This window comes from Amyelois transitella, chromosome 6 (genome assembly GCF_032362555.1).
Source record: "Amyelois transitella isolate CPQ chromosome 6, ilAmyTran1.1, whole genome shotgun sequence".
In the NCBI taxonomy this organism is placed as follows: domain Eukaryota; kingdom Metazoa; phylum Arthropoda; class Insecta; order Lepidoptera; family Pyralidae; genus Amyelois; species Amyelois transitella.
The window spans coordinates 12,714,726-12,739,975 of record NC_083509.1 but is presented as its reverse complement, the minus strand read 5'-3'; the positions used below and the strand labels follow the sequence as shown (position 1 = coordinate 12,739,975).

General features: G+C 43.6%; 1 protein-coding gene across 7 annotated transcripts in view; it reads right to left on the bottom strand.

Moving 5' to 3' along the window:
• LOC106132027 (tyrosine-protein phosphatase 10D) overlaps window positions 1-25,250 on the bottom strand; it is a 32,581-nt gene that overhangs the window by 1,077 nt on the left and 6,254 nt on the right. Inside the window, exons 5-29 of one of the 7 annotated variants that reach the window (XM_060944536.1) lie at window positions 17,448-17,551; window positions 16,954-17,225; window positions 16,547-16,740; window positions 15,975-16,075; window positions 15,585-15,695; window positions 15,261-15,455; window positions 14,758-14,881; window positions 14,260-14,429; window positions 13,729-13,843; window positions 11,048-11,190; window positions 10,725-10,866; window positions 10,354-10,436; window positions 9,922-10,147; window positions 9,257-9,462; window positions 8,826-8,948; window positions 6,100-6,256; window positions 5,856-6,028; window positions 5,290-5,424; window positions 4,901-5,093; window positions 2,999-3,029; window positions 2,825-2,932; window positions 2,172-2,394; window positions 1,591-1,684; window positions 1,232-1,445; window positions 842-1,158 (exon numbers count right to left, since the gene is read on the bottom strand). In XM_060944536.1, coding sequence (XP_060800519.1) covers window positions 842-1,158; window positions 1,232-1,445; window positions 1,591-1,684; window positions 2,172-2,394; window positions 2,825-2,932; window positions 2,999-3,029; window positions 4,901-5,093; window positions 5,290-5,424; window positions 5,856-6,028; window positions 6,100-6,256; window positions 8,826-8,948; window positions 9,257-9,462; window positions 9,922-10,147; window positions 10,354-10,436; window positions 10,725-10,866; window positions 11,048-11,190; window positions 13,729-13,843; window positions 14,260-14,429; window positions 14,758-14,881; window positions 15,261-15,455; window positions 15,585-15,695; window positions 15,975-16,075; window positions 16,547-16,740; window positions 16,954-17,225; window positions 17,448-17,551 — 3,954 coding nt within the window. Of the gene's footprint in view, window positions 1-841; window positions 1,159-1,231; window positions 1,446-1,590; window positions 1,685-2,171; window positions 2,395-2,824; window positions 3,030-4,900; window positions 5,094-5,289; window positions 5,425-5,855; window positions 6,029-6,099; window positions 6,257-8,825; window positions 8,949-9,256; window positions 9,463-9,921; window positions 10,148-10,353; window positions 10,437-10,724; window positions 10,867-11,047; window positions 11,191-13,728; window positions 13,844-14,259; window positions 14,430-14,757; window positions 14,882-15,260; window positions 15,456-15,584; window positions 15,696-15,974; window positions 16,076-16,546; window positions 16,741-16,953; window positions 17,226-17,447; window positions 17,552-25,250 lie in introns of those variants that run through there. The other 6 variants (XM_060944537.1, XM_060944535.1, XM_060944538.1 and 3 more) reach the window with 6 other exon arrangements.

Sequence of the window (25,250 nt, the reverse complement as noted above, 5' to 3'; positions counted from 1 at the left end):
GAACGCGACGTCATGCGGCGCACATCGGCGCACACGCGGTTAGTGAAGCCACGCGTACACACATAGGTACAAGTAAGGGTTAACTGCTTTTTAATGTCAAGTCTTTTCAATAAATCGAAAAGGAAGTTGATTTTAAAGCTCCGTTGGTAGCATGGTTCAAATTATTTATGCAATTCTTCATTATCCGCTTTATGTAATGAAAAAAGTTATTTAATAAAATTGACATTCAATTTTTGTATGTTAGGAGTCGTAGAGTAACTGCCAACCAGTCGACACATCGTAATGGTCAAGTTAGTATAAAGTGTCAGTCAGCAGATCACCGTGCAATGCTCAAGAATAAAAGCTGGGTGCTACCAAATAGGAATTTAGTTGCGACGATTCATTTCCATAGGACTTGTGGTCAATAAATTTGATATATTCACGGCAGTTTTATAATACTTTCTACAAGTGAAAAGTAATTATTTCAATGTTGATAATTGACTTATTAATAAATACAAGAAAATTTTATGGACATTGCTATAACACCATGCGGGATTTTGTCAACTCTCTTCAAACGGATGAAATGCTTACACGAGCGTTATTTGCCAAAAAGTATTGTAAGAAAGTCTTGTTGAAGAGTGAGTGCGTGCGTTTGACCTAGAGTGATATGCCGGTCCAACGGTCGGATGATCGGGCCTCTGCTACCCGCCACCTGGACGGGAGGGGTCGTCAATGTTCTAAAGGTAATAAGTCGACAATAACGATAGTTACTTCTTTTACTCTGTCAATATTAGTTTATCGCCAATTAAAGTTTAACATGATGACCTCATTCGTAGGGCACGAAAACAGAGAAAGGAGGTACCTTCGAAGGCGGGGTTGTGGTGGTGGTTGTGGTTGTGGTTGTGCGCGGGCGCCAGGTCCTGCCCCTCGAGCACGGCCACCACGCACTGGTGGATGCAGATGTACTGCTGCTCCGTCTGCACCATCCACACGCGCTCGCGCCGCATGGCGTGCACCATGCCGAAGATGTCCAGCTCGTCGGCGCGCGCCGCCAGCTGCTGCAGCGCGCGGTCCAGCGTGATGAAGGTGCCCGAGCGGCCCACGCCGGCCGAGCAGTGCACCACCACCGGCCGGCAGTCGGCGCGCGCCGGGCAGCGCTCGCGGAACGACATCACGAACCTGCGCAGTAACGACCGGTTCACAGCTGTGTGCCGCATGATGCAGCCCGAGAAGCGAACCCGTCCTCGGTTACCTGGCGAGGGTGGTGGGGGGATCGGGAACGCCGAAGTCCGGCCACGTGGTGAAGTGGAAGTGCTTGACGACGCGCTGCTCGTTGCCGCGACACACCATGAGCTCGGTGATGGTCCAGTCCGGGAAGCGGGACTCGTTGAGTGACGTCACCGCGATGTCGCCGTAGTACACCGGCCGCGTGTCGTACGGCCAGTAGCGGTCGCACTTCTCACGACCTGACGACACGCATCACATCGTATAATAACGACAATATTTCACAATAATATAAACAACAATGCAAGTAGATTCAGAACGAAGTATGGAGAAAGTTATGTTATTGAGGTGACCCTAGCAATATGAGTAATATCATGAGTTAGGTACCTTTCTCCTGGCATCGGGTGAGCATGACGATGGCCCGCGAGCCGGACTCCCACACCATCCGCCAGAAGTCGTCGCGGGTGCAGTGCAGCGGGCCCTGGACGTCAATATTATTGAGCAACGGTGAAACTTCAGGGCAAAACATATTGGCCGTCCTTTGATGATTGTATGGGTATGCGAATAATGCGCCTAAACGAGCAATACGTGTACATCAAGCTCACGCAGCACGGCACACGCGACGCCGATTTTATCGCGCAAAAAATTATACTGTTTCGCATTTTCTTATGTCGTGAAACGGGAACGGGACAGCAATAGTTTTTCGCGCGATAAAAACGGCGACGCGCGTGCCGTGCTACTTGGGCAAGACACTAAAGAGAATGTGTGGGGAGTCAAGGAAAGGTGCGCTGTCAGAGATAGCGAGCGCAACGCACTTCAAAAGTTAATATCCGGGATTGATAGAGCCGTGGATGGTAGTGAAACAGCGACGGTTGGTACTCGACCTGTCAAGGTATACGAATCCGAGGACAAGTTCAAATCCTATTGATTTTCGGAAGATTGCGGAGAGGGAACTGGGTGTGGGTTACCTGGGTGACGATGAACTCCCTGGGCGAGTTGTGTCCGGGCACGTAGTTGGCGTTGATGTAGTCGGAGCCCTCCTCGTCGTCGACGGGCTGCAGCTTGTAGCGGCTGTGGTCGTACGGCAGGATGTTGGTGAACCGGTTCTTGGGCCGGTTGCACGGCAGATCGGCCGCCGTGCAAGGTTGCTCGCGCCCGACGTGCTTCAGCTCCTCGAATTCTTCGCTGAATCTGGAGATACGATGTAATACAGGGACAAACTCAAAAGGTGAATATTCAAGAGTTCTACGGAAACAGATCAACTCAATTGGTTGGAATAGTATTAGTTTTTTTGAATTGTAAAGATTGGTGGATTATTTGAGATATGTGTTCAGTTCAATGACTTTATATACAGTAAAGACACCGCGACAATGTGACGCTGTACATAAAGGTTATTTTTACTTAAAGTAGCATTTTAGTATTATCTACACTGGTATACGCTTGTAAATTATAGTGTAAAGCCTCAGAATCAACGGTAAAAGATAACATATCTGCCTATTTGTATGAAATCAGCTGTAGTTCTCATTGTAAATGACGAATTCTTTGATGAATAGATGAAAATACAACTGTGTTAAAAATGGAATGAGATTGATATTAGAAGTAAGAGTGAAGGTCAGCTCACCTGAAGTCGGAGTCGGCGGACATGAGCCGGTAGTGGTCGACGAAGTCGGCCACGCGCACGGGCCGCGAGGCGCGCGGCGCGGCGGGCGCGGGCGCGGGCGCGGCGCGCTGGCGGCGCCGGCGCAGCGCCAGCAGCGCGCCCGCGCCCAGCGCCGCCAGCGCGCCGCCCGCGCACGCGCCCGCGATCCACGCCGTGTTGTCCACCTCTGCGGGCACACGGATTCCATTAGCCCGCCAGGTTCGAAAGTGGCGCTACCCTACCACGTCGTAATGGACTGCTCGTGGTCCCAGGCCAATAAAAAACATTTTATGTCATTCCAGGCGAACCATATTTTTGACCGGGCTTCGAACCCGATAGTGTCATTGTTAAATATGAAATACAATCGAAAATTTCATCATTTGTATACCATTGACTAAACAAACAGACGAACAGCCACCTATTAATGAGCTGTCTCCGAAGCATCCACAATAGTAAGGTATGATAACAAGCGCACGCGACATCAATCATAAAAGATAAAACAAGGAAAAATAAATCTGCACTTTAATAAAGGCAAGAATAAAAATTTATTTGGCTACCATATTTTGATATTTCAAAAATCTCACAAATAAAAACAAACGCACGAAGACTTTGATATTAAAAATACCTTATGAAACGTAACGTAAACGTAACAATGGTTAACGCCAGTTCTTCCGTCGCTTTCACCTCAATTTTCCCAACAACACGCCGCACGCTGTCACTCCCATGGACGCGCTCGCACTATCTCCGCTATCGGCACTGCGCCGATTAACACTAATTGTTATCTAAAACTAGATTACTTACACACAACTCAATAATTCGTTGTCTGATACTAAAACAGGATTTATTACAAACTATTTCTAACACTACTAATATTATTGACTAGCTGTGCCCGCGACTTCGTCTGCATGAAATAAGTTATTTTAGGCATCATTGAATTATTTCCATTATTTCTTCACTCCTAATAGTTGCAGCGTGATGTAATATAGCCTAAAGCCTTCCTCGATAAATGGTCTATTCAACACAAAAATAATTTTTCAATTCGAACCAGTAGTTTTTGAGATTAGCGCGTTCAAACAATAAAGAAGCGAAGGAAGTATTCTTTCACTTTATCCTCATTCATAACTCTCTTCATGCAAGCTCGGCGGTTTCAGGTACTCTTGACTTGACCTGACCCTTTGCCAGGTCGTCCTTAATTTGATCAAGGCACGTTCGTCTGGGCCTTCCCACTCCATAAACAAAAGAAAAGCAATAATCTCAGAATGTTTTACACAAGTCCTAGTATGATAGATATGGCTTGTTATCGATAAGTTATCTAAGGATTTTAAACTGACCCTTGACGTGATTATTGCGTACTTTATATGTTAAATCAATTGTGACAATCATTTTAATCATTTTGATTGAAATATAGCCCCAGACATTCTTTCTGCAAAAAGATTTATTGACCCGGAGGGGTGTATTCAAGAAAGGCATCGTCACTGGAGTGTTCAGTTCTGCTTGACTCATGGCGACTGGTGCAACCCAGTTCCCACGAGCAATTACTCTACTCGAGTGGTTTACTTAGCCTAAAAAATCTTCGTCGGGAGATTTTTTTTCTGTCTCGGCTACTATGTCCGCTTCGCGTAGTAGCGTTTGACTCTCGCTTCCTCTGATGCGGAATCATGCGTTGGGAGTGTGTATCGAGGGGACGGTCTCGTAACTGAGGTCTCTCCAGCGCTATCCTTTAACACGAACAGGTATTTGAGGAGTGTTACTTACATTATGTTGGTTTGTCTAGCAGGTCGCGAGTACAGCTCAGCGGGCTTTGGGTTCAGTGCAGCGTGCCGTAGTATCTGAGGGGCAGCAGCATAGAGCCTCACCGGTGTAGAGCGCGGTGTAGAGCGTGTCGGTGAACTTGTCGGGCGCGGTGAAGGCGCGCAGCGTGCCGTAGTATCTGAGGGGCAGCAGCATAGAGCCTCACCGGTGTAGAGCGCGGTGTAGAGCGTGTCGGTGAACTTGTCGGGCGCGGTGAAGGCGCGCAGCGTGCCGTAGTATCTGAGGGGCAGCAGCATAGAGCCTCACCGGTGTAGAGCGCGGTGTAGAGCGTGTCGGTGAACTTGTCGGGCGCGGTGAAGGCGCGCAGCTTGACGTAGTAGCGCGTGCCGGGCTTCAGCGGCCCGTTGCAGTAGGCGCGGCCGCCGCGCTCGCAGCGCTCCGAGCCGATCGTGAACTCCTCCACCGCGGCGCCGTGGAACGGGTAGTAGGGCTCCGTCACCTGCCCAGGCATGGTCGCGAGTTAAACAGAGACAAACGTCTGCAGATGTTACGTGTTTTTACTATTTGTTTTGTACAACAGTTTACTATCAATTATGGAGGATGAGTTGAGGTATCTGTTCAGATAAGGGAGTTGAATATCTGGGCAGTATTGAGCACTATTAACAATGTCGTGCAGAGACAGAAGTTGGCCCGACCTGGTAGGGCGGCCACACGGGCAGGCGGTGCACGTCGCGCCAGCTGGGGAGCTGCGCCGGAGTGTCGTTGCGCGGCTCCTCCGCCAGCACCAGCGTGTAGGCGGTCACGTTGCCGTTGGCGGGAGAGAAGTAGTCCTTCAAAAAATACAGTCTCACCGAAAAAAAATTTAGAAAATCTTCCAGTATTGGTCGTCTACTCGTCAGAAGGGCTTTATATTCTTTTCTTATTATTTCATTCACTTTCCATATTATACAATTTAGAAATACATGATTCTGGTGACATGTTACGAGTATGTTAACGATTGTACAATAATTTGAAAGTGGTACTCCTGGCCACTAAGATAAAAAAGAACAAAAATATTTGTAAGAGAGAAGCTCGCATGTTACAATGTTGAATGTGTCTAATTTAGTATACTTTTTTATAATGTCATGGATATTAATACCTAATGAGTTATTTCAGATAGTGCAGTTTTAATTTGTATCAAAACAATTTCGTACGAAGTTCAATAAATAGTTCCGTGTTAAACAACGATCGAGTGAGCATGAGCAAGATGTCGAGACGGTACCTTCCGGAAGCGCACGGCCACCGTGGAGACGGAGCGCGAGCCGGGCACCTCGAGCGGCAGCGCGTGCGGCGCGGGCGGCGGCGGCGCGGCGATGGGCGTGGCCAGCGCCAGCCGCGCGGCGGGGCCCGCGCCCGCGCCGGTCTCCGCCCACAGCGAGAACGCGTACGTCACGCCTGCGGACAGTCGGCGCTGCGGTCACAAGGTCATGGAGGGGGAGCCGGCGGTGGGGCGGCGGACGGCGTACCTGGCGACAGGTCCAGCACGCGGCCGCCGCTGGCGTCGGGCGGGAAGCTGTCGGTGCGGGCGTCGGCGGGCGCGTGCGCGGGCGCGTACTGCAGCACGAAGCGCCGCAGCACGCCGTTGCGCGCCGCCGCCGGCAGCGACCACTCGAAACTCAGCGACTGCGGACAGGCACGCGAGTCTTAGCCATATCATATATATATACAGATAAGGATTTGCAAGATAACTTATGGAGTACATTACGCAGGTAACAAACATTATCACACCATACTCAAAATGTCAAAAAGAGTTACGAGAAGGAAGAGCTTTACAAAGCGAAGGGTAACAAAAAACAACTCTGGGAAGTAATTAAATCAATTGGTAGTATTTATAAAGACTGGTGATCATTCCCATCATCTCATCTCTCTGCAAAATCCAGCAAAGAATATTAATGACATGAACGAATATTTCGCTAATGTTGGTAGGGAACTGGCTGAGAAGATCAAACAGCAACAGAGCGCAGGGTGTGTCTTTAGCCCCTCGTCATCGTCATCAGTTCCATCTCAATCGTGTGTTCTATATCCCACTGATGCTGATGAAGTTAAATACATAATCAGAAGCTTGAAGGACAGTTGCGCTGTCGGCATTGATCAGATATCGGGCTCCATACTGAAAAAGTATATTGATGTTCTGGCCATCCCAATTACCCATGTATGTAACGTGGCCTTTGTAACTGGACTTTTCCCAGAAGCATTTAAGGTGGCTATAATATTTATAGCCACCTTATCAAAAATTTTAGAGAAAATTTAAAAAATTATAATTTAATTTCTTCCTCTTAATACGGCTTTAGATCAGGTATATCCACTGACAATGCTGTTCTCGATCTTACTAATTTAATAATGCGAAGTCTAGATGATATAAAGAAGTGTCTGACAATATTTATTGGTCTAGCCAAGGCTTTTGATACAGTTTCTGTCCCCCCACTTGTTGACCAAGCTGGAACTCCTAGGCGTCAGAGAACTGGCGTTATAATTATTTTCTAGCTACTTAACTAATAGGAAACAGCATGTGAAGATTGGCCATTCGCTTAGTGACGAGTTGCCTGTAACTTACGGAGTCCCTCAAGAAAGCATCCTAGGCCCCACATTGTTTCTTGCTTATATTAACGGACTATGTGATTTGCAACTTTCAGGCTGCAGAATTTTCTCGCATACGCCGATGACACAGCATTCTTCTCTAGTGGTGATTCGTGGCGGGAATTTTTTTCTATAGCTCAAAACGGCTTTAATAATGTAGGTATGATACGTGCAATATGATACTTCCATCCTGGAGCGTAGGATCTGCTCTTGCGACTCCACTCTGGCCGGCCGACTAAGGCAAGCCAGAGGCGGGGAAAGTGTTACTGTGTGTATGTGTGTGTATAGCGCATGTCTGTATGTTTCCCAGGAGGTAGGGTCCGTGATGTCGCCACTCAGCAACGGCTTTGCCACAAGCCGCCCCGCGGAGACTGAATACACTGGGAATGAAACGCTTCCACAGAGGGCGATGGGGTCGTCACGTCCCGATGCCTTTATAATTTATTATTATTATTCAAGTATTATTGCGTCCTGTTGCGGGAGCGATGATTCGGCTCGACCGCCACCAAAGGGAAGATCTTCCGCCAGGCTAGGTGTTATGCCTGGGGAACCGCGGCTCCGACGATGTTGTGTCGGAGGTTGTATATATAGCTCCAATCCGTGAAATCTTTGAAATAGCGTCTTAGATTCTTCGCTGCTATTGGTTGAGCGCGTCAATTTCTTCGCGATGATTGACAGTTGTTGTGTGATTTGATGTTTGTGACGAGTGGCGTAGAGATGTCGCCACAGTACTCCCCCCCAAGACCGGAGGTCTGAAGTCTTGATCTTGCTGTGCAATCTGTTGCTTCGGTAGCTTGCAAGTGCCAGTTGTCTTCCAGTGAGTCGGAAGTTGCTCGAAGTCCTAGTGAGTCAGGAGTGAGCCGTTGCGTTGCTCGTAGTCTGCGGTGAGTCGAGACAGTAGAGAGCGAAGTCGACTTGTTGGCGCCGGAAGATATCGTGCAGAGCTGCCACGCTGGAGAGAAGAGCGGCCGTCGAAGAGATCCAGGCGTGGGCTGCGGTAGATGCGTCGGTCGCTGAAGTCGATGAGAGTGAGTGCGGGTGGAGACAGGACCAGGAAGCTCGGTGAGTCGGCTGCGATGGACCTGCTGCGATACCCAGTTGCTGGCTTGCTGTGAGACTGCTTGCAGAGTGAGGAGTGATGCTGAGGATTGGAGTTGATGATGATGGAGAAGGTTGCTTCCAATCACGTCGGGGTCACCAATGTAGCGGGAGCGATGATTCGGCTCGACCGCCACCAAAGGGAAGATCTTCCGCCAGGCTAGGTGTTATGCCTGGGGAACCGCGGCTCCGACGATGTTGTGTCGGAGGTTGTATATATAGCTCCAATCCGTGAAATCTTTGAAATAGCGTCTTAGATTCTTCGCTGCTATTGGTTGAGCGCGTCAATTTCTTCGCGATGATTGACAGTTGTTGTGTGATTTGATGTTTGTGACGAGTGGCGTAGAGATGTCGCCACAGGCGACAACTGCCCACCCGCACCTTGTTAGTGAACAAACTAAAGGAAAAATCTCTCAAGTCATCGTTGTGGGAACTCTAAGGGTTGGTTACCGCTAGATGCCCTAGTTCAGCCTCACTCCTGATGAAGACCCGCGTAGAGCTCCATCGGAAGGGTTACCTGAGGCGCGGCGTCGGCGAGGCGGAAGTCGGAGACGGGCCCGGGCACGGCCTCGCGCGTGGTGAAGGCGGCCGAGTGCGCGCGGGACAGCGTCTGGATGGAGCCCCGGGACCCCGCCACCACCTGCAACAGTATACCATTGTCAACATGTTAATTTGTTTTCTAATCAGATGTAGTTGTTGTGCTCTTTATGCAGTTTCAGGGAACGCCCTCGTGAAAACCTCCCGCATTCTTGGACATTGTTTCATGTCTGAACATAGCAAAGAAAACTTAAGTGTCGATTAAGTCATATTTTGCATAAGCCTACAGATATCCAGAGAACAAATATTTGGTTATCTAGGTAGACCCGATATCGCTTTAGACGAAATGTGGCCTAAAGCTATATGTAGAATAAACCCAAAGAATAGTAAAGATAAGAAGTGAGAGCTCACCACCACGGTGAAGGTGTAGAGCGTGTGCGGGCGCAGGTCGGGCACGGTGAGGCCCAGCAGCGGCGTGTAGTGCGTCTGCAGCTGGTCGGCCGCCGCCAGGTACTGCACCTCGAACTCCGAGAAGTCCCCGGCGGGCCGGTCCCAGCGCAGCGCCACCGAGCGCGCCCCGATCTCTGTCGCATTCAGCTGCGTGATTGGCCGGGGGACTGCGGGGAAATCATACGTTACAAGCGAGTGCGTTACGTCATCGGTCGGATGGGGGCGTGAATAGACATGTCGCTCCCCGCGATTCATACTCATACGGCCCGGCTGTGGCTCCCCAAGGCAGTACTCTCGGTCCTGCTAAACTCATACGGCCCGGCTGTGGCTCCCCAAGGCAGTACTCTCGGCCCCGCTATACTCATACGGCCCGGCTGTGGCTCCCCAAGGCAGTACTCTCGGCCCCGCTATACTCATACGGCCCGGCTGTGGCTCCCCAAGGCAATATTCTCGGCCCCGCTATACTCATACGGCCCGACTGTGGCTCCCCAAGGCAGTACTCTCGGTCCCGCTATACTCATACGGCCCGGCTGTGGCTCCCCAAGGCAGTACTCTCGGTCCCGCTATACTCATACGGCCCGGCTGTGGCTCCCCAAGGCAGTACTCTCGGCCCCCGCTATACTTACACAGCCTGGCCTGTCGCTGCACGGGGTGCGAAGACACGTTGCGGGCCACGGTCCACATGGTGACGTTGTAGAGGCGGCCGGGCACCAGCTCCCGGAACACGACGTGCTGCGAGGCGGAGTCTGCGGGGCGGAGCTCCTCGCGCGGCTCGGACCCGGCCGCCTCGAGCCGAAACCGGTAGCCGTCAAACCGGGACGCCGACTCCGGCGTGCGCGTGTAGATCACTTTCTGTACGACACATGGTACGCAGTTAAACTATATTCTGCTTTCACATCTTCGGCTTCATATTTCAGTGCACATCTCGACGGCCCTTTGGAAGTCTAACCATAAATATTTATTGCTCCCTTTGTCCGTAGTTCGTTAAAGCCAGCACCTTATTAGTACAAAATATAAATATAGTACGAGAAGTGAACGTGTGACACGTGTGATCTTACCAGAGTGGCGGGGAGAGTCTCGTTCTCGGCGTCGGGGTCGCCCGACTCGTTAACGATTGTCATCTCCGACTGAATCAACGGACCTGACACCATGAGAAAATTCATATTAGATGTCAAAATACGAGACCAATAGGTACTACCCTGATTTCTGATATATACCTCCAATAATATAAAAAAGCATCAAACATGAAACATTGCAAACATTTAAATGATTATGTATTTATTGTAGTATGCCATGTGATGGGGTTCTCTCCAAAAAGATGCGAATGTAGCCGGGACAAAGGCCAGGAGAAAAATGATGATAATTGGCTTCGTCCTTAAACGAGCACGCTGGAAACAGCCCCAACAATCGCGCTGGCGCCGGTACTCACGTGTCCTGGTGTCCATGGTGAAGGTGTCGCTGGTGAGGTTGTAGGAGTGCGCGGCGATGTGCAGCGTGTAGCCGGTGCCGGGCTGCAGCCCGTCCAGCAGCGCGCGCACCGTCTTGCCGGACCCCGCCGTCAGGTTGCGCTCCTGCGACATACAATTCATCACACGTCAATAATAGATAAATAATAATATCTTAATAGGGTAGAGCACCACTCTAAATTAGCGCTAATGTGGCTTAAACAGTAGATTTAGCGCCGATAAAGCAAGTGTGGAGGGTGTCAGCAGCGGAACGCGTTCCTGACACGGCAGAGAGTGACCTAGAGACCTGCTCGGGCATCCCGGCGTCCTCAGGGTCGGAAGGTCTCCACCGCAGCTGGAAGCGCTCGGCCCTGCCCCCTGGTCGCGGCCACTCCAGCGTCATGTTGCGGGTGTCCACCAGCGCCGCCACGTTCGACACCGGGTTGGGACCTGGGGAAAACAAAAATAATACATTGTTCGTATAAAAGTTTGAGGACACCAAATTTACTGGAAAGTACAGCGTAGGCCGGCCCCCCGCGAGATGGACCGATGATCTGGTGAAGTCCGAGGGGAAATGTTGGGATGCAGGTAGCCTTCAACGGAGCGAGGTGGAAATCATTGGAGGAGGTCTATATTCAGCAGTGGACGTCCTACGGCCGATATGATGATGATGAAGTCCAAAGACCGCCGGTCATCATAATCCTGGTAGTCAAGCAGCACGAAAAGCGCTTTTGTAATCCCAGCACATAAAAACGGTTAAAGACGGGACGACATAAAATATCGGCCTTTTACGGTATATAAGGTCGTTATACCATTTCTCATCTTAAAGCATTCACACCTAAGTTATTTGAAAATGGGGGTGTACGGTCGCGTTCATAATTGCAGTCATAGTTCGCAAAACTTTATAGCTTGCAGTCACCGCTGTCACTCACACATTCACACAAATAACACAATAAACAACAAGCGGTGAAGCTTGGGTAACGCGCCATCAAAAAGAGGGTAGTGTAAAAAGTCGCCGCGCAGCGGCCGTCGTCCGCTTATCAACACAGCGACACGCCACACAGCGGAGATCCATGGTGGAACAGTACGAAAATAATGGCTTCATAGCGACCAGAACATTTGTGGAACAGTTCGACACATCAGTGGTTACTGTTCGTCGAGTTTGCACCGTGAGGGACTACACCACAGACACCCAGCAAGAAAGCCGTATTTATCCGAAATAAATAAGCAAAAACATTTAGAATTTGCTTGGCAGTATTTGGATTTTGACTGGAAAAAAGTTCGTTTACGTCATCGCAACATTGTAGGCTTCATTTATGGCGTAGAAGTGCAAATCGGTATGAAGAAAAAAATATTGTGCCAAATATGGAGTCTGGACGCATATCTGTAAATATGTGGGGTTGGATGAGTGCTGCTGGACCTGGGGAACAGGTGTGGATAGCAGGACGCGCTACAGCTGCTCATTATGTGCAAGTGCTGAAAGAAACCATGTTACCAACTGTGCGGTGTATTTATCCGATTGATGATATGCCAACAATATAAATTGTGCAAGACAACTAACTACCCTGTGCATCGAGTCCATATAGTGCGTGAAAGGTTCTGCCAGTTTATATTAAAACTACTTATTACTTAGATAGTATTTTAAGGACAGCTTCAATATCTTTTCTTTATGAAAACGAATAATTAAGCTGTAACCTTAATAACAGGAGATAAGTAGATGATACAATTAGTGTAATATGCTATATGTATAGCTTTATATAATCATCAATATGTAAACAAAAGTATAGGTAAACTGTTTCAATAAAATTTACTAATTTTAATTATTGAATGTTTTATTTTGCTCCCTCTTGTTTAATATTTCTTGCTGATTTCCGTGTTTGAAGACACGGGTATTGTAATTCTTAGATATCAGTTAGTTAGTTAGTCAGTCAGTTACTTAGTTCAAATGGCACCTTGAAACATTAAAAATTGTCAGTAACACTATTTTTTTTGTAAATCGACAAAAAATACTTGAATAACTTCGGAATCCAAGTAACGCTAGTAACTAGAACAAGCGAGTGTGAGCAAGCGAGATTATCTAATATATCTTAGATCTCACTTGCTCACACGAATTAATAAAATTGCTACCCAATAACTTTCAAAGGAACCACTACCTATGTTAGGGTCGTGTGCAGACAAACTTTCAACCTTATTGAAATGACATAAGTCTGGCAGTCGCAGACTTCCCTCTATAGGCAAATCTTATGCAAATAATAAGAGACGACTATATCTCGATCGACAATTATCGGGCCCAGTTCGGCCATAGTTGATTACCGTCTCTTTCTGTTTTGTTATGTTATATGTCATAGAATAATAAACTGTTTTACTTAGTAATCATTGGTATTAAAGACCGTATTCATTTGATGGAATATTTATTCTTTTTAAAGATGCATGTGTGTGTGTATCTAGTGGAACCACAGTGCACGCTATTTTAACCCGTAAGAATTTTAAAACTATGACTGCAGATATGAACGCGATCGTACATCATCGACTACTTCGAGTAAGTAGATCATGATTCATGAAATACTTCTGAACGAATTGCTTTCAATGGAATTCGTGGTAATATACTGCACTGGTTTGAATCTTACATATCATATCGTACTCAAATGGTTGCCCTTAATGTTAAACAATCCGAATCGGTTCTTGTATCGTCTGGAGTACCTCAAGGTTCCATTTTAGAGCGCCTATTATTATTAATTACGATTTCTCTTCAAGATAGATACTCTACAGAATAGATATCAATATACCTTAATGTAATTTCATAAGTTTTAACAAAAACAGAAATGTGAACTTTCAAGGTTCAGTTCGTTGGACTGTTGAATCTAGACGCAAATATCTTGAAGCAGCTTTATGCAGGAAAATCGTAAGACGAAATTAAAAAGCGTGGACGACTATATTTCCACTACGGATCCTGTGGGATCTGTCTGATGATGATGATGCTGTACTCACGCACGGTGTGGAGCCTGGTGAGGGGGTTCCCGCTGGGCACGCTCTCTCCCTCGGCGGGCTCGCTGCCTGTGTCCAGGCTGATGATGTACCGCTCCCCGTGCGTCATGTTGCTGATCTATATGACCATGATGAAAACGATTTAGCAAACCACAAAATAATGGGAAATCTTTTTCCTAACAATTAAATTTTATCAACATCAGAGCGTCTTCCCATTGTATTTTTCATACATTTTCTGCCAAGCCATATTCAATATACCTTTATGATTGGCCATCATCTGTCAGACAAAGTGCACGTCTACTATATGATCATTGTCATAAGCTTCTGTAGACAATTTTAGATTAAAAAATTGAAAAACATATGCAGAAATTATGGTAAATGGGGAAACGTTTCTCAATTCACAAGAGTAGGCAGACACTACAATACCTACTCTTTTGGTTTTGGATATATAATTGCGTATACGAATGTAAAAGAGTAAATTGTATAAAAGCGAGTAGGAACTCTTATAAGATATAGATTTATTAGTGAGAGCACCTCTGCGTAGGTGGCGGAGGCGGGCAAGGTCTGCTCGTGTCGCTCGTCCTGCGTGCGGTAGGCCAGCAGGAACTCGCCCACGGCGCTGTCGGCGGCCGGCCCGCGCCAGCGCACGCCCACGGAGTTCGACGTCAGGCGCTCCACCGACAGCTCCAGGGGAGGGAGGGGACCTGGCGATACACATCGTACCTTTCAGCAATCTTGCAAACAGTCTTATATCTCACATTTTTCATTAATGTTACATTTTCACCTTTGAAATTTTTGTACAGAAGTTAGTAAGGCATTTGATAAGATGATTGATAATTTAACTGCATTGTTCGCACAATAAGGTGTTTAAAATGTTAACGAAGCCGTTGCAATTGATTTCAATCGTAAAATAAATCCACTTTCACATTTAAACAGTAAAAAGCTACGTTGATTTTTTTGAAGATATATGTGGAGGTACCTCAAGGTTCTATGTTCGGACCTATAATAATTTTAAAGGTGAACTATACTAACGGACTGGTTTGTAGATTGTGTGTTTCTCGCTACGCAGACCGTGACTTATGGCCACCACTTGTATCTCGTACACCGCACCCGGGAATAAGTCTTCAAGTTCTGCACTTGTGTCTTGAGTCTCCAGCTGCAAATCATACATAAAACGTAAGTAAAAAATAACACAAACAGGGCATCTCCTTAAAAATTTGAGAATGAAATAGGTTTTCTATTTAAGTCTGAAACTGTTTCCCTGTGCTGCTTTAACGATTTGTTGATAATGCAGATAAGTAAAATTACTGTTGAATTGAATTTTGCAAGAACTTATTAATGTTGTATTCATTTTCATTGTGTTGCGTGTCATTTTCGTCGCTGCTGTTCGTATTTGTAAGGATCTAAAAAGCATTACCAAGCGTATGTTAATAGCTCATAAGTTACAAACATCGTGTTTGTTATTACATAGAGGGTGATTTGTTAATATTGCTAGTGTTCCAACAGATAGTATTGTATAAAGCCATGAAACGGACCGTGCGCGGCTGGGCATGCTTCAGCGGGCGGTAGCGCAGCTGGTAGCGGTCCTGGCGCGAGTTGACGTCGGAGCGCCACGCCAGCCGCAGGGCGCGCGCCCCGGGCTCGGCGCCCAGCAGCACGGGCGCCAGCGGCCGCGTCAGCACCGAGAACTGGCTCTCGTTCGACTCCACGCCGTGGGACACCGCGCACACCTGGGGGGCAACGCATTACATTACGATCTTATAATTATGTTTGTGTAGCTCCTCCTCCTCCGTGGCGTTGGTGGCGGGCGTGCTCAGCGTGTTGCTGTCATACGACACCTGTTTGAGACGACAACTCACAGTGACGGTGTAGTTCCTCCCGGGCAGCAGAGCCTCCAGCGTGACGTTGGTGGCTGGCGTGGTCAGCGTGTTGCTGTCGTCACGCGCGGGACCCGCTTCGTGGTATGACACCTGGACAAATACAACATAACGCTATTACATATGTACTTTAAAAAATATACAGCATTGGAAACAATAGGTAATAAGGACTATATCGAACCAAGAAACAAAATTTTAAAACGAGTGTGATGGATTTAATTTGATAAAATTTTATCGTGTTCCCAGTTTCACTATGCTTCAAAGCTTGGTGGTCCGCTTTCCGATCTTTATCTCCACTTTGTTCGGTCCACAGCGTCTTCCGCCTGAGGCTCGCCTGTAAGGACTACACCTAGGTGTGCAAGAGAGTGTGACCTTGTACTCGTCCTGCGTGCTGTGGTCGGCGGGCGCCCACGCCACCGTGACGGCCTCGCCCGCCGCCAGCCGCCACGACAGGTTGCGCACCGGCAGCGGCTCTGGGGACGGACACAACTGTTTATTAGCCAGTAGGATCATCATTGCCACGGTGAACTGACAATTGTGGTACGGTGTCAACAAATAATTCTTTTTTTTTTTAGTATTTATTTTTAAGGTCTCACACATCAGGGACGTTCCCTGGTCGGCACGTGTTTAATCTGGAGGCAGTGGGGTTTAATTAGACGTGAAATAGGTTTGCAAAGTTTGAAATTAAAATCGGGGTAATGTATTACCACTTGCCAATAAATGAAATTATTTGTTTTTTATTCAAAGTATTCTTAAGTGTCGGGAACCACACGGCACTATTAAAGTATATATGTAATATAGAGAATTAATAATAGCACTCATGAAGAGGAATAAGAACAGGCTGCATTAAGATATGAAATTGGGTAACCCCACAGGTATGTTTCTAAAGTTGATATCCACTAATTTACAATGTATGAAACAAGAAGGAGACGAGTAATACTGACTGAGCGTGACCTCGGCCGAGGCGGGCCACGAGGTGACCTTGCCGGACATGGTCTTGACGACGACGGTGTAGCGCGCGCCCGGCTCCAGCGCGTCGAAGGCGGCGCTGGCCGACTCGTTGCGCGCGCGCAGCACGGGCGCCGGCCGCCGCGCCGCGCCCGCGCCCGCCACCGACACCTGGTAGCGCTCGAACTCGCTGCAACAGCCACAGGCTTACTCTCGGTCTAGGTGCGGGTTACCGTTATTACACCTCAGATTATAGAACAAATATTAATGACACCCATTAGAGAGCTGTGAAAACATTTTTAAACCAAAAGAGCCTCACAACTGACTGCCCATAAAGACGTGAGATTAGAAGAAGTCGTAATGTGGGAGTCAGGTTTTACTACCACCGGTGGTTCTCATATACCTCTCCTCGAGCGGCGGCAGCCACGTGACGCGGAAGCCGGTCTCGCTGAGCGCGGCGGCGTCCAGCGTGACGTTCCGCGGCCGCAGCGGCACGGTGCGGTACTGCGCGGTGGTGGGCGCCGAGATCTCGGGCTCCGACACCGTCTGCACCGAGATGTTGTAGGGCCGCCCCGGCACCAGCCCCTTGAAGGCGGCCTGCGCTGGGCCCGGCGGCTCTCCCTCCTTCTCCACGTACTGCTCGGACTCCAGCGCGTCCGGAGGCACTATCGACACCTGCCACATACAAATTTTTATTATTGCTGCTGTCTTCCTATTAAAATAATAATATGCCGAGTGGTTACCGGTACTAAAAAGAAATAGGACCACTCCATCTCATTCCCGTCTCTTTCGCCATAAAAGGCGACTAAGGGATAGGCTTATACACTTGGGTTTCTTTTTACACGCGATGGGCTAGCAACCTGTCACCATTTGAACCTCAATTGTATCATTACTGACCTTATAGTGCGTGTACTGGCCGGGCGGGTAGGGCGGCTGCCACAGCACCAGCAGCGTGGTCTCGTTGCGGAACCACACGATGAACTTGCCCGGCGTGTTGGGCCCTGCGGACAGCCGCCACGCACGTCACACACACGGAACACGTTACAGAACGCGACCACTACAAGCGACATCTAGCGCCGGTGATAGACAGTTCTTTCAAACATTATCTTTACTGAAGTCTATAAGAGGGTAATGATAAGTTTTATTGGTATTTTATTCATACCTTATTGGTGAACACACAAAAAAAACATCGACTTGTACTCTGTCTATTACCGGCTTCAGTTTTATTAACCTCGAGTGCATTCAAAAATAAAATAATCTAAATGTTTAGTTTTCAATAAATACAATTCATTAGGTTCTGGTAACCAGAACATAAATAAATGCACCGTTATATATATAATACTGTGTTTTGGAATGAACAGGAACTGAGTTCAATTAAACAAATTGCGTTGCTCTGAAATGACAAAGATTTATTTCAGTATTTGGCTACCTATTTAACAATAATACAAATGTAAAAACTTAAAAATAAAATTACATCAACTCACCTGAAATGACAAAGAAACGACATTCAATGTTTATTCTTTAGATTCTCAATTCCTTTTTATAATAATCAGTAATCCTTGTTATAACAATGTAAATCCCAAATTCTCATATCACAATAGCGTCGCCATTTTTACCATCTGTTTTATCGACAGTCTTGGACGCCATTACGTAGTAAGATAAAACAGTATCTTATAATGACGTTTAGAAAAACGCGGCATAATTTAAATTAATGTCGGTTCTTTACATCTCCCTCCTTCCAAAAGTTTTTTTTTTTTTTTTTTTTTTTTTATATATATATATTTATATATATGTACATATAATATATAGGTATTTACTAATCTTATTACTAAACCAATATAAAATTAAAACTTAACAAATAATAACAAATAAATAAAAAAAAAACTAATCTGTATTTCTTATGTATGGTATGAGTTTTGTGATGTGAAAAAGATTTGACTCTGTTTTCTTATGACCCGTATTGATTTTATAAATAGAATTGGATACTCTGTCTATAATTTCAAATGGACCAATTCTCAGCTCATCTAATTTATTTCTGTTTAGCTTGTTTCCATTTTCCACATATACCATATCCCCTATATTTAAATTTAATTGAGTCCTATTCTTATCAAACATTTGTTTATTGTAGTTATGAGATTTAATCGAGTTTGCTAATGCTATTTTTTTATCTTCAAGCCATTCAAATTGAGATTTATCCTTTTTCAGTTCATTTGGCAAGATAGAAACATCTGTACCATTCAATAGGTATCTCGGAGCAAAACCAGTTACTGTGTGTACTGTATCGTTATATTTAGCTACACAGTTATGTGCAATCGTTGTCCATGCCATCTTATTTTCTTTTTCGTTTATTTTGCATCTGATTTTATTTATAAGCGTTTGATTAAGTCTTTCATTTAAACCATTTGATGATGGAGTATTTACTGCTGTGAAAACCAATGGTATCGATTTTTCATTCAAAAATTGTTTGAATTCTTTTGAATTTATCCCCGGATATTGGTCAGTGAGAAGCATTCCAATCGAATAAGAATCTGATACATTTTTAATAAGTTTAATGAAATCATTTGCGCTCTGTGTTTTTGAGGTGACAACAATTGCATATCGTGTAAAGTGATCAACCAACAGGTGTAGATATTTTTTTGTCGACCGTGAACCACCAAATCCTCCAATAGTGTCTATGGAGACTATATCGAATGGTTTTGTGGCAGGACCTAAATGTGACATTAGACCGTATTTATTTATTCCCCTCGATTTATTTTTGATACATATCTCACAATCTTTACAACACTTTCTTATATTTGTTTTTAATTTTTTTGCTGTGTATACTGGGTTAATTTTGGTATGCATTTGTGTTATACCTATATGACACATATTTTCGTGTATGTCTTTAATAAGCTTTTTACTGAATTCTTCCGATAAGACAATTTTTTTACGTTTTTTTACCGTTTTATAGTAAATATTGTTTTCATAAATTAATTTAGATCTTATTTGTTGCAAATTTTTATTTCTTTGTTGATCTGTAATTATATCGTCCAATTTTATCATATTCACAATCTTTAATCGTTCATCTATATCAATATTTTCGTCTAGTACTGGGTTCCTACTCAAACAATCCGCTTCTATATTTTTTTACTGTACCAATGTCATATTTGTCTTTTGCAAATATTGGTTTATATGTATCAACTAAGCTATATATTTTAGATTTTTGTTCAGAGTTTAAATTACACATACCTATTCTGAAATCTTCTTCTTTAATATGTTCATTAAAATTTATTGAACATGGATTTCTACCATTTTCATCTTTTTTTTCTTGTATTTTTAAATTTTCTCTTTTTTGAGTAATTTTTAAATTTTCATCTTGAATTAGTTTGAACTCCTTTATAATATTCAGGCCAATAAGAAAATCATACTCAAAATCTTGTCCGTCGATAATATAAACGTTTGTTTCTTTTTCTATATCAAAATTTTTTAATGTAATTGTAGTCAAACCACTTGTCTTTTTAACACCATTAATTGTGGTTAATTTATCACTGTTTAAATTTTTCTCTATGCCTTTTAATCTTATTAGTTTGGAATTTATTAAAGAAACATTAGAACCTGAATCATATATACCAGATGTTTCTAACTGTCTATTTAATAACAGTTGCACTTTAATTAATGGTGTTATTATTCGTTTTTTTGGTCATTGTTTAATTCAACATCTATCACTGTATTGTTCACGGCTTTACTATAGTTTCTCTTTGAGTTATGTTCTTCTGAGTATTTAAACCAGCATCTGTCCTCAGGATGGTACCGAATACCTTTATTTAACTTCTCGCATGTTTTACATGGTTTTATTTTATCAAATTTTTCTTTATTTTCAAAGGTATTTTTTTTATTTTTATTGAAATTTCTTTTGTTCACTATATATTCATGTTTCCCAATTTCATTATAGAGACCGGCAGTTGATTTTGTAGTATCTTTATCAATTTTGTCTATTATGTAATCTGGCAATCCCATAACAATAAGACTTATCATTGTTTGGGTGTCGATGTTCTTATTAACTTCTAACAACAGTTTTTCTTTTTTTGTGGCGTAATCTAATAATGAACCAGTTTGAAATTTAAATGTAAATGCATATTTGACTTGGGACCAACCTTTATTTCCATATGTTTCGCAAAAATTATCCTTCCACACTGACCAGTCTGAATTCACTGATAATTTTATTATCATACTGCTGTACCAATTTAAACACTGTTTATCTAATAAATATTTTAAAATCTCAATTTTCTTTTCATCTTGTAGTATTTCAAATCTTACACATTCACTCTCAAATTCATTAATCCATTGGTCCGCATTTAATTTATTTGAAAATTTTTCTATCACAAACCTTTCTGCGATTTTTCCAAGATTTTTATGCTCCGTGACACTGTGACAAGTGCTATTGTTAGTCGTAATTGTCTCTCCCGCAATCTCTTCTAAATATTGGTCACCAAATTGTACATTCTCTCCCTCATCTAAGTATATTTTTTTTAAATTCGGGTCTATTGGGATCCATACTGAACGTGATTGATGCCTCTTTTTTAGAGAATTTTTTATTTTTGTATATACCTCTGTAGATATTATACCAGTGTGTTTACTTGCAGGCTTTAATTCATCTGGCACATTGTAAATGCGTCCATCCGGTGTCTCAATAGAGGTTATGCCGATAATATTTGATTTTCCATCCGCTGCTCCCATTACCAGAAATTTAAATCGTAGTTTTTCCATATTAACTAAAAATGTCGTTTTATAATACTGTGTTTTGGAATGAACAGGAACTGAGTTCAATTAAACAAATTGCGTTGCTCTGAAATGACAAAGATTTATTTCAGTATTTGGCTACCTATTTAACAATAATACAAATGTAAAAACTTAAAAATAAAATTACATCAACTCACCTGAAATGACAAAGAAACGACATTCAATGTTTATTCTTTAGATTCTCAATTCCTTTTTATAATAATCAGTAATCCTTGTTATAACAATGTAAATCCCAAATTCTCATATCACAATAGCGTCGCCATTTTTACCATCTGTTTTATCGACAGTCTTGGACGCCATTACGTAGTAAGATAAAACAGTATCTTATAATGACGTTTAGAAAAACGCGGCATAATTTAAATTAATGTCGGTTCTTTACATATATATTAAGCAATTCAAATGATATAACGACAAATAAATGACGTTTGAAAATGCATCAAATTAAACTTCAATGTACAAAGAAACAAACAAAAGTGGAGCCGTTACATTTGTCTTAATAACAGTTTATGTAATTAAGCATGCTGGCTAGATAAAGCTACTCTTTGGTATTGAAAAATAGTAAAAATTTGTCAGCTCAATGTAATTCTTTTAATTCATGCGTGGCAAAAACTTGGTCAAAGAACGATGGCACAACAATAACAACAATGAGTAGATGGTAGAATGTGTAAAGCGGCAACAGCAAGCATGCATGATGAATGAGGTGCGACGGAGGAAAGCGTGCGGCGTGTCGTGCGGCTCACCGGCGCGCTCCTGGCAGCGGGGAATCAATCAATCAAATAATTTTATATTAAACAATGCACCAACCAGATTGCTTTCAAAGACAGAAGTCGCGGGTGACGTCCACTGGCCTATAGTTACATTCGGTTTTATGATCTTCAGAAATAGATAGTCATATTGTTGTTGCAAGAAGTGACGTCGCCCGAACAACTTCTAAATACACGTATTATATTTAATAAAAAATAGCTTAACAATATTTAGTAAGCCCAGTTTTCATAGGAATTAAAAGCGAATGATATAGATTTTAGATATCATTGATAAATCAAGATGGGAGGAATGCTATTTGCTGTAAACATCTGTGTAAATACCATTCGTTTGGTATGTGCAGACACTCTGATAGAGACAATTTTCAATGACATAAAGATGTTCTATCTTTATGTCATTGAAAATGTTCCCAGGCTTAATATTTTTTGTATTATATTTTTAAATAATGATGATAAGATGTTAATATAAAATGAAATATGCAAAGATTTAGAGCGAATTCTACGCTACAGTAATTAAAAATTAACAATGGGGTTTAAACCCCGTCATTTTACCAAGACATGATTTAATACCTGCTTTTTTAAAATGTTTAAATCAGAGAAATTGATATATCTGGTAAACATGGAACATATTGGAAATTTAAATGAGTTGATGATGTCAGCGCGTCGCGTAACCCGCGGACCAATTCGCGGAGAACTCATTTTAATTTGCAGTATATTTCCGAGCCGCGGCTAGCGGAACAAAACATCAAGCACTTGCTGTAAACATACATTATTCATACCAGAATATCAATCTATCGAATTTATGAATACAAGTACATCATTTTTTAAGACATTTCTAGATCTAACTTTTAGAAGCCGATTTGTAATCAAAAGAAAAATCTTGCATGGAAAATATATCCGATGCAATATCATTCATAATTTATAAGTGTGACTTTAACCTTTTCATTTACTATCAAAATCTCTAAAAAAGGAGTAGTGGGTCTATCCCACTAATCTTATTGAATTGTCCCGAGATGGGACAAGTGAGACGATTTTGTCCCAGATTTTTTGTCGAGTTTTGGTCTAGGTAACCAAGGCCCATACAGGCAGAGCCGTCAAGTGTAAAATATCATCATAGATATTTGAATGTCACATGGACTACTCCTAGAGTACCCAGAAGCGGATGAAGTGTGAACGGAGCAGTACATCGAGCAGAGATGCGAGAGCCGTCACGGTCGGCGCGGGCTTTGTTGCCGCGACATTGCTCAGCTTGGCGGCCACTCGCTCAACCTTTGTGTCATGTTCCGGCTGCTACTGATCAATCTGTGTAGCCTGATTGTATTTTGAATACAGACAGGCTTGTGGATTGGAAAATAAATTCATGCGAGACCTACTGTCAGCACATGTTTGAACCAAGGAACTTCGGCTTCCATATGAAAGCTAGTCAAATGTTCATCTTATTAATTTGTATTGCAAATTATTTTTGTATCCAGTTTTGTTAGCATCTTTTTGAAATTAGAAAATTAAACAAGACAGACGAACCGCGCAAGTTTCGGAAAAGGCGTGAAGCGATAGGACTCAGTCTACAACATGTCGTTATTAGAGATAAGAATCTTTGCAGATTTAGAAACACATTCGATATACATACAAAATATAAGTTTCCTTACAAATGTACATTGTACTTATAACAATGTTAAAATTTACCACGGTTAAATATTAAGCGTGTAATTCACGCTTGTCCCGGCGATAATTTCGCGGGCGATGTATTGTAGCCGCAAGGAAACTGCCATACATGGGTTTTACGCTGAACACAACAGATCATTCACATGTAAATCGATACATACAATGTGGAACAACAGGCGTTATATTGGACACAGTCATGTTTATTTTGTTCAAAATATCAAGTACTTAGGTATGTTTGATTCACTTATGCACTGCTCAGTTGGCTACTTCTGTTTCGCTCGTATTTAATCTTTGAAATATACGCATGTACTACATACTGTCATGCCATCCCTAATGGGATCGAGAGAGCCACAGACTGTAAAATCAAGTTTCCACGTTTATTTTTGAGTTGTGCATATTAAAAAATAATATTATTATTATTTATGTGAGCTGTCACACTATTAATGTACGATTCCAATAACGTGGAATTTGTATTAAAAACAACTGCGAGACAAGTTGTGTCAACTCTAGCTGCTTGCTGGGCGCAGCACTCGCTCACTGCATCATGTGCTCTTCATTTTGCGTGCTTGTGACGTCGTGCCGCTGCGGTCTCCCTGCGACTTTACCTAAAACCTGACACTCTACTTTCCTTGAGACCAACGTTCTGTCAGTTCTGCCGTTTTTTTTGATTGCGCTTTCTTGGGAATTTCGTAATATAAAGTCAGATTTGTAGTAACATTACTATTTACGCAATCAAGTATTCCTACAAAAGTAGCAATGTATAACGGAAACTGAGATCGGCCGGCATTGAACTACACAGTTCGTAAAATGATAATTAGTATGTAGGGAGAGCAAGCGAGCCGCGGTGGATGCGGCGCGGGCCGCAGCCAGCCTTGACATTAAGCTGCCATTAGCGCCGCGGCCGCCGACGTCATGCACATATCCACACCCAACTCACTTTGCGATCCTTCAAATCGTATTGCATCAACTGCTAAATCCAGAAAGCCTTCCCCGCTTCTTTATCCCCGATACCTACTACTGAGTTTTTAAAGGCAATATTTTTTTGGTTTACTATCAGGCAAATTAAGGTCACATACTCAAATTTATTTACAATAAAAATAAAAATATTCTTTTTGATCAACGACAACGCTAATCTTCTGTCTGGTTTCCTGCCACCCAAAGGATGACTGGAAGAGATTGCGGGTCCGCCTATGTAGTACCATCTCAGTCTCAGTTTGTCTTCGTTATTTTATGTTTCACTTTTATGGCGCAATAAAGCATTGTATCTATCTATCTATTTGTTTAAATGGTCTATAACATTTTGTCCATAATTGTCGCGTGAGTACCTGGGGAGCGACTCTGCCACGTTTGGAGCGCGAAGTGCCTATTATGCTAGTATTCCATTCAATTCATGATGGCTAAAGGCTTCCGTCTTAAGTGTTACATCATATTATATTGTATTCGAAATTCAATAACATACTTTTCAACATATATTTGATTGAATATATGTATGATATCT